The sequence below is a fragment of the Chroicocephalus ridibundus genome, chromosome 1 (assembly GCF_963924245.1).
Source record: "Chroicocephalus ridibundus chromosome 1, bChrRid1.1, whole genome shotgun sequence".
Classification (NCBI taxonomy): Eukaryota; Metazoa; Chordata; class Aves; order Charadriiformes; family Laridae; genus Chroicocephalus; species Chroicocephalus ridibundus.
The window spans coordinates 191,245,899-191,255,580 of NC_086284.1; the positions used below are offsets into that span (position 1 = coordinate 191,245,899).

Below are 9,682 nucleotides of genomic sequence, written 5' to 3' on the forward strand. Positions count from 1 at the left end.
GCTATAAATTTCCTTGCTGGCCCTTCTGAAACTGAGAGCACATAATCCTTTTTACTGGGATTTCATTGTTACTTCTGGAGAGGAAAAGAAAATTTACAAAGTGCTTCTCATTTAATACAGAGAACCTCATGTAGACTGGATGAAGAGAGTTCTTGAGGAACACTTTGAGATAGACACAGATTGCTCTTATTAATGAAACGATAAGAGCAACAAGGCAGAAGGGTAAACTGATGTAGATGAGACATGTACAGCACACATACATTAAAAGTGTGTGATGAGCCATTTTATGTTAGTATGGTGTCCTTGATAGTGGGCTGTCTCATGAATTTCCTTTTGCCTTGGCTGATATTCTTGGGGGAGGGGGGGAACAATGGAGTCTAAGTTGAATATAAAAGTTCTGAAGTGTATTTGTGCAATAAGAGTGGGGAGAATGATTTTTCTAATATTTATTAAGATGTAGGTCAAATAATTTACTGGTAGCAGGCTGAGAGAAAAAAAAAAGACAGCATCTATTTTAAGAACCAATTTAGATTTTCACATAAATGGAAATCAAGAATAATCCTGCTGCATTACACAGAAGTGTAAGGGCTGGTGCAAGGTCAGAATGAAGCCTCTTGTGATTTCTGTTCCAAATGAATTTAAATCAGGATGACTGCACTGATTTCAGCAACTTCAGGCTGGTTTTTAACCAGATGAAAATTTGGCATTCAGTTATCACAGTAAATAATTCAGCTAATATTTTCCTAGGAAAAAAGGTAGGGATGGAGCCTAATGTGGCTGCAGTTCCCCATGAGCACCATCTGGTGCAAGGTGCATTACTGATCAAATGACAGGGACCCCTCCATCCTATCCATGTAGCTACTGTATCCAAACCTGTATTTTGTATTTGACCTTGTCCTAAACTCCCACTGATGCCAATGGGAACTCCATGTGTGACGCAGTCTTTTATTCAGGCTGTCAAAACTTAATATTTTCAAAAGGTTGACTTGGTCAGGAGTTGAGATAATTTGCATTTGGGGCTTTGCACTGAAGCAGTTGAATTCCATTTGGAGTATAGTACTAGCCCCATAAGCCCATCTCTAAAAATCCCACTCTGAAAAGAGGATTACTGTACATATGCTGTATTTGCTCCCTTTTTTCCATAACCTTTTAATGCCTCAGGGACTGAGTTTCACTAGACGCAGTGGGAGAATCCTGGTACATCTGGTTTCCCTGTGGTCTTACATGATGACTGAACAGCCTCACAGCTTTTGCGGTCAGGTTCCCTATGGGCTCACACTGTGATTAGATTTGTTCACCACAAATATATCCTTGTTTGCCATAAAGATATGAGTGAATTGAGCTGCTGTTGATGCATCCCATTTATGACTAGGATTTCATAAAATCATACAGTAAATTAGGTTGGAAAGGACCTCTGGAGGTCACCTCGAACATTTCCTGGCTCAGTCTTTTCCCAAAGATGATTTCTTTTTTCCCCTTTTGTGGATCGACAATTTAGAAATAATGTTTCAGCTGACAGAGTGACCTCTGCTTTCCTACTTCTCTCAATGCAAGCACACACCCCAGCCCACACACATTCCATATTTTAAAACATTATATACAGGTCTTTTAAAAATAAAGTGTAACATACAATACTAAATTTTGCCATGTGAAATCTGGCATGGAAGAAGGTTAAAGATGGATAAGCCACACAGCTATTCCTGAACGTCTAAACAAATACTTGATCAGCTATCTGGCTTCTGTCACAGCTGGAGATGGCTCCGTGGTGTGAGAGGGTAGCAATGGCCTGGGCATGCATTTGGCACCCACAGACACCCAGCTGTCTGTCACTCCCCAGGCAGGATTTAAGATTATCCAGCATCCCTTGCACCAGGAGAGCCTGCTGCCGTAACCCTGGCATGGGAGATGGTTGTGGCAAAGTCGTGTGGGCTTCAAAAGACACAGTTTGGTCACCCCTTTAGGAGAGCTTGATTTTATTTTAGGACAATAAATTTTTTTGAGCTGACTTCACTGAGATTTTCACCAGGGCTGTAATTATTACTAGATAACACCAACTTCTTCTTGGAAAAGCACTTTTTGCCTTTTTTTAATGTATAATTGTTTCTGGGATTTATGTTTTCTTTCTGCAAATACAATAGAATGGAAAATATGACTGTGTGACATTTAGTGCTGAATACTGGTTTCTTATTGGCAACTGCTCCAGATATATGATCAACATCTTTAATTTTTATGAAGAGATGAAAAGTGACTTAGGTAGGACCCGTTGTGATATTACTTTTTATTAAAAAGGATGACTTTTTTTTTTTTAGTAGATACGGAGTATAGTGTATAGACTATATAGACTGCACTGAGCAGGGGCATCTTCAACTAGATCAGGTTGCTGAGAGCCCCATCAAACCTGGCCTTGAATGTCTCCAGGGATGGGGCCTCTACCACCTCTCTGGGCAATCTGTTCCAGTGTTTCACCACCCTCATTGTAAACAATTTCTTCCTTATATCTAGTCTAAATCTACCCTCCTTTAGTTTAAAGTCATTACCCCTTGTCCTGTCGCAACAGGCCCTGCTAAAAAGTCTGTCCTCGTCTTTCCCGTAGGCCCCCTTCAGGTACTGGAAGGCCGCTATAAGGTCTCCCTGGAGCCTTCTCTTCCCCAGGCTGAGCAATCCCAACTCTCTCAGCCTTCCCTCACAGGAGAGGTGCTCCATCCTTCTGATCATTTCTGTGGCCCTCCTCTGGACTCACTCCAACAGGTCCATGTCTTTCCTGTGCTGAGGGCTCCAGACCTGGACGCAATACTCCAGGTGGGGTCTCAATCTCAGACAGACTTTTGGAAATTGACCACAAATGGCCTTTCTGAAAAGATCAAACTTCGAAAAGGCATAATTGTTCCTTCCTATTCACGCAGACACTGAAATAAATATGTGCTTTCCAGGAAAAACGAGTCAACATGACTTCTGCTAATCCTCCAGATCATTTGAATAGATTCAAATAAAGTTTAAAACTGCTACCATGTGACCTATGAACAGTCAGTTAGGTTACAGTCAGAAATAAGTGCAGGTATTGACCATGTAATTTCTATAGCCATCTGAGTTCAGAAAAGGTTAGCAGAAAATGACCTTGAACTAGAATTAATTAAAGATATTCTTGTTTCACAGGTAATTCATGAAATGGAAAGGGAACATATTTTGATAAACGTAACAATTTTCTTCACTTTAATTGTGCCAGGATTAAAATTAGTCGTGTTTTAGGACTGCTGCTTTTCTGTAAGAGAGTAGGGAAGGGACATGCAGTTGTATTATTTATTAGTATCGTTGCAATGCGTGCAAAGAGCTGTGCAAACAGAACAGAAGAAAAAGACAGACCCTTCTCTAGTAAGTTTTATGGAATCGTGTTGCTCTGTAGCATTTTGGCTCCATTCAGCAAGAGAAGGTAGTTTTTATTCTGTTCTACCTCAAACCAGGACACTTTTATGCTCGCAAAATGGAGAATACCAGTATGAAGATGTGTGCAAACATTTTAGTGCCTTGAATGAATGGCAGCTGGGAAAGCTGACGGTAGTGTTGGTTCCAGTTAAAATTTCCAAGACAAAGTCTAGCGAGGAGGAACAGAGCCAATACAGGAAGGCTCAAGCAGAACACAAACTTTAACCCAACCCAGCAGCAAGCTCTTTTCTACGGTACTGTGTCTGGGGACACAGTTCTTTCCTCCCTGCCTCTAACGGTTGCAACTCCAGGTCTGCTGGAAGCCACTCCACTTTCAGGCCTTCACTTACATTGGGAGCTTATACAGGACCGTTTGCTTAGCACTCTAAAGGGACCTTTTGTTTTTCTGATTAAAATCTCTGTTCCAATCTGATCAGATGAATGATCCAGAAACAAAAGGCTCTGCTGACTGCCTTGTGCACCTGCACCTTGGTGCGACAGAGCCTCCCATGTATTTTCAAATGTCATTATGGTCAAACTGAGCTGAGGAGACCAGTAGAACACCTGGAAATGTTTTTAATACCTATATAATTTTTTTTCTCTTTAATTTTTAATTCAATATAGACGTGCTTTTATGGTATTTACCATACCATTCTAGCAGCTTGCTTTGCTGGAAATCTTGCTTTCTGATTATTGGAACTGTAGTATTTAGCTGCTACTGTGTATTCATGGGAACTGAAAACCTTCATAATTTCAAAACTGGTTACATTCTTTAACAATTTAACACTTAGCAGTTTGGTTTTGTCAGCATCTAATATATTAAAAACTTGTCCCTTAAAAGTTTTGAAGATTGATTTCAGCAGGAATTAAGTGTTTTGGGCCCTGTCCATCTTTCGTGACATCAAATCTCACCTGATAGGTTTTTTCGCATTTGGTTCTGAATTAGTCGTGTTATTTTTCTAATCTGATGAATAACCCACACTTTCTGTTGACTTCAGATCATTTACTAACAATTTGTTCAAGTGTAAACTGGGAGGACAAGCAGATCCAAGCCCTCCTTTCCACCACTCCTAACAATCTCTTGTCATTACATCAGTTTAGATCTGCCAAACCTTTCCTTGAATGTAAAAATGAACGGAAAGGGTACTTTTGTAGTATAATAACTAGAGCATTTACCATGGTAACAGACCTATGACGGTTCGTCCATTTAGTCGTGTTTTACCTTATTAACAATGCTGAACTCAACTCCCTACTCCCTTCTAACAAAGCTTATGTAAACAGCTTCGTGTGAAGAGGAACCAGAGCTTCAGACTGCCGTCTAGTCAGTACAGGGAGTCCCTGGGCCAGTGCGGGGACAGCTCCCATGGCAGGGACAGGATGGCTGAGAACCACATGCACAACACCCTCCAGAAATCTCAGTGAGGCCTCCTGGAGGTACCACCTGCTTCCCACAAGTCACTGACTCTCCTTCCACTTGTCCCATTCGTCAAAGGATACGATGGGGATGCAAACATTAATACCTGTAAGCACATAAGGGTTCTCAGATGGAAGACGCCATAGAATTGCTAAGTCTCACGATAGTATTAAAGCAGCATCACCAGCAGCAGCAGGAGTGGGAGAAGGGTTCACAGCAGTGGTTTATCAGTTTAAATGCACCCAGAGAGGCAAGTTTGTGTATTCCAGTCCCAGGTACTGCTGTACCCAGCAGAACACCTAGCTGGTGTGCAGCACTTGAAGGTATGCCATGAGGAGCAAAGGACTTCTGTCCGGTCACAAAGGGACCATACGCTGATTGATGTTCATAGGGTGGCAGGTTTTGAGCTACACCATCATTAAAGCACATGGAAATCATAGCAGTCAAAAGCTACTCGTTCCTGACTTGCAGCTTTCTTGCACTAATTAGAGGGTAGGTTGGTTGTTAAGAGGTGGGCATTGACAGGCTGGTTTTGCTTTCTGCTCAGAAGACGGCCACTAATGGTATTAGCTTTGTGCACAAAGTGAACTGCTTTGTGCACTAAGCTGAAGTCCCAAAAGAGCTAGAACCCTGTTTTCATAAAATGCTGGGATAAAACAAGCTCTTTTGAAGTCTAAAAAAAAATAATAAAAATGTATCATTCAAAAAACTAAAAAGCACTAGAACATAGTTGTTCTTCAGAAAAGAAAGAAAATGGTCCTTTATATCTTTGGGTCTCCAGGTAGAAAACTGCCATAAATGGCTTTTTTGGTATAAAGGCAACTACATAATAGTATGTTGAAAATTCGCAGTCAAAAGAAATGCTTCAAGTTTCCCTTGTACCAGAGAAACGGGCTTCTTTGCAACTGCAAGCTGCAGTTTCAAAGTCAGAGGACCAGCTCCTTCAAAGTGCTCTGAAGTAACTGATATTGAAACAACGTAATTTTTACATATACAAGTAATAGGACCAAGAGAAGTACACTTACTGTACAAAAGTTCAACTGAAAACACATCTTACACCAAATTAGTTTGCAAGGTCACCTAACATAAACAAAGCATATAAGAAAATAATATTTAATATAAGGAATTTCAGCAGTTTCAGTCATTTCTGTCATCCCTGTTTTCCTAAGAACTACTTCATCCAACTGATGACAAATCATACGTGAAAGTTTATTAAGACAGAAGAAAAACAGGGGTATCCGATTTTACACTCAAGTCATCGACAAATGCAAGTCTCTTAACAATAAAGCTTCTGTCAGAATCCAGGAAACAACACCATTATGCTGTGCAAACACCTTTCATGAAGTACATACAGCTTCAGGCAAAAAACGCGCTTCCTCATATCCCTATGCCTGACGCTAATTACTCTGCTAAAATTTTGTTCTGATGCAGTGAAACTGTTGCACAATTCTGTGAAACTATTGCCAGGGATCTTTTCCAAAGTGAAGATAAAGGAGTCTGTGGAAAACTGCTTGTGATAACATCTATTCTATTCAAAGAGCAATATTTAATATTCTGATCAGAAATTGACAAACCACTTGAATGCTGGGAAATACAAAGTCAACTGAGGATGGGTTTTTCTTGTTTGTTTGTTTGTTTTTTTAAAAGGGTAATGGTTTAGCCAAAGTAGAACATGGAAGATCACACCTGATGTGTGCTTCCATTGACCCAGTTGAGTAATCACACACAGGATCACCTACTGCTGCTGGGCAGCCTTCAAAGGCAACACTACTGTCTGAAGTTCCTCTAAGCCTGCAAATGTCATTTGTACATAGTAATTGTGCACCATATCCCATTCTGACTTTGGAAGCCACAAAAAGGGTTCAAGAAGAGCTACCTGGCAAGACGTAGATCTCATCAGAGTAACTTTGTGACCATTATTATTCCTGTAACTTGAGAGCAGAAACCTACATTCTTGTGGCTTGCTGGGTTGAGTCCTACAGTTTCAGCCCCATTGCAATTTTGGAAGCTTTCCTTTTACCTTCCTCTCTCTACCAACCATGACAGAGGGAAATAAATTGCAAGACTGAAATAACCAGGGCTTCTGTCTCCTCAGAGGTTGGAGAGAGAAGCCAAGCCAGCCACAAATGGCATATAGAATACAGAAATCTTCGAACTGGGAGAACATGATCTGCCCACTCAATTACTTCTCTAAGACCTGCTTTGCTTTGTGCTCTGCTGAACAGAGACACTTAGAGAGGAAGGGGAGGAATAGTATCAGAATGCATAGCTCTGCATCACATTTAACCTTTTTCCCCAGCTCTGAAAGATAAAAGTCAAGACTTCTAGCAAGAGTGGCAGCGTCCACAGCAAAAGATCAGAAGAAAATTCTGTGAGCTGTGGAGAGCTCACCTTTCTATGCTCCTTATTCTGCTGCTGTTACAGATTGTGCTCCTTGTCTCAAGCGGACAGCTAGAACACCCTAAGCCAGAGGGACCTGCAGTACACATTCTTGGCTGTGCCATTTCACTTTTGGTACTTAAGGAAAGAAACAGGTCCTGGATATGCTGCTGAGTAGAGTCTTTCAACCATACACCATACAATCTGACTGAGCATGAATAGAATAAGACTATTTACATCTCCCATTTTGCATCAGGATTTTTTACTTTGGTTGTGGTCCTAATCTTCTATGGAACTCATATGCATCGATTCGGTAAAAAGCCTAAATGTTTAGCTAGCAACGTAAGTTTGTCATGAGGAAGACACTTGAGAACAATGGACCTGTTGACTAAACCCAAGACTTTAACAAAACATGTTCTTTCCATATTGCAAAAGAAACGTGCACAACCATCTTGTTATAATTCTAACAATTCCCTAATGCAGAAATACTACATGTAATTCCTCATAATAAGACATAACGTTTTGGGAAAAAAATACAAACACCAAATGAAATAAGCCTTCAACCTGGTGTGCCTAAAGGAAAGCTGAGTACAAAAAATAAACAAGAGAAAAAAAATAATATTCTTAATCTGATTTGCGTAACCTTACATGTACTTTTCTGTGAAATACACGCTAAAGAAAAATAGTGGTCCCATTCTGAAGTGTATCTACTTGGTAAGAAGAACACAGGCTACAGGAGAGGCACATTCTAAAATAAAAATACATAAGAAAAAAAACGTTTTCCATGTTTTCTTAGTTCTCTGAAGTCTCATCCCTGTGACAGCAGTAGTGAGCTGTTAGGTGTTAACTGTCATTACAAAGAATGTGAGCACACACACACGAGTCAAAGCAGTCTGCTCACTAGCTAGCTAGTTAGGAGTACTTATCTAGTTAGGAGTACTTCCAAAGCTCTGTCACCCTGACTGGAAGATTAATAGCTGCTTCCTCCTGATTAACCCTTGAAACCAAAATTGCGGAACCTGTTGATCGTCTCCGTCACATGTTGCATTTATAACCATTTTCTGTGAACCACCTTGTGGTTTTCCTTCACCATTCAAATAGGCCTCGCCCTTCTCTAAGGCAATATCTAAGCACAGTAAGAGGGGTTTGCAGAAATATCTACTACATGGTTTTTGAAAATTATCCATAACTGAAGCTCAGTTTTACACCCCAGATCTCAACCCCAAGCTGTGTTTGGAAATTCTCTTCATCTGAGCATCTTCTTGAAATCACTGCTGTCCATTCCTTCTCCTTGCGTACAAGCCAAGGCAGGCACAGAATCCGACGACGCTGACAGCCAGGCCTACTAGGAAGGCGATGGTGTCTCCTGCGTCCAGGGCTTCAACTCCTGGCAGCACCAGCAGCAAAGAAACGAGGACCAGGAAAAGTTTTGAGGTGCTCTCGGCAGAAGGCATGCTGCCAGCCAGCTGACCCCAAGAGGAAGTTAAAACGAGGAAAGCGGTGGAAAACAGGTTCTTGAGCAGTATCTACAAGGAAAACAAAAGGAACGTGACAGCATTTCCCTTCCTTCTCCCCTGGAATTGTCTTTCCTCCAACTCAGGGCATGTCCCTGCAAGAGCCCACCGGGTCTGACCCGGACGGGCCGCTCCCCAATAGTTTTTCCCTCAAGAAAACTCCACTCCAGCCGAATCACCGCGCCGAGATACTCCTCGGTGGCCGAGGCCGCCTGGGCCGCCCGGGACGAGCGGCTTTCCCGCCCTTTCCCCCGGCGGTGGCCACTGACAGGTCTCTGGCCCCGTCCCCCTCTCGCCCGCGCCCCGTCCCAGCGGCGGTGGGCCGGCCGCTCCCCGGGGCAGCCCCGCGCGCCGGCCCTGTCCGCACGGTGCCCCTCAGTCACCTCCTGCCGCCGGCTCCGGGCTGGGGGAACGTCCCCGCTCCGCGCTGCCCGGCGGGGCCCTCAGCTCTCAGGGGCGCCGGCCCGCGCCGCCTCGCCGCGCTCCCGCAGCGGCCATGACAGGAAGAGGCGGTGGCGCGGCCGGGGGCGGGCGTGACCCGGCCGGGCCGCCTCCCGCTCCCGGCGCGCACCGCCGCCCAGCGGCTCTCGCCCCTCCGCCGCCGGGCGGCTCCTCCGCCGCCCCCCGCCTGGGGTTCTCCTGGGCGGCTCGGGGGAAGAGGCGCTGCCAGCGGCCGGGGCGGCACCGAGGCCCTGCGGAGGTCGGCCCGGGCTCGGAGCCCAGCGCCATCGGTGGGGCCGGGCGCCAGCGGGGAGCCCCGGAACCCTCGGCCGGACATCAAGCCCCGGCCTGGGGGCGCCGGGCCCCCGCCGAGAGTGGACTCCAGCCAGGGCCGCGGTGGCGGCCGGGCGGCCTTACGGGAACCTGGGCGCCCGGGCAGGGAGCAGGGGCCGCGCCTCCCCCCGCGGCTTTATTGAAGTAAAATCATACAAATGTACCGACTTGGGCCGGTTGT

The 9,682-nt window shown here is 44.2% G+C and overlaps 1 protein-coding gene across 1 annotated transcript; it reads right to left on the reverse strand.

The window, feature by feature from the left end:
- Positions 1–6,022: 6,022 nt before the first annotated feature.
- SMIM30 (small integral membrane protein 30) lies at positions 6,023–9,358 on the reverse strand. Its single transcript, XM_063323199.1, has 2 exons — positions 9,111–9,358; positions 6,023–8,739 (listed from the first exon to the last, which is right to left on the reverse strand). Exon 2 carries the CDS (start codon positions 8,665–8,667, stop codon positions 8,482–8,484), a length of 186 nt encoding a protein of 61 aa, XP_063179269.1. The 5' UTR covers positions 8,668–8,739; positions 9,111–9,358; the 3' UTR covers positions 6,023–8,481.
- Positions 9,359–9,682: the final 324 nt, after the last annotated feature.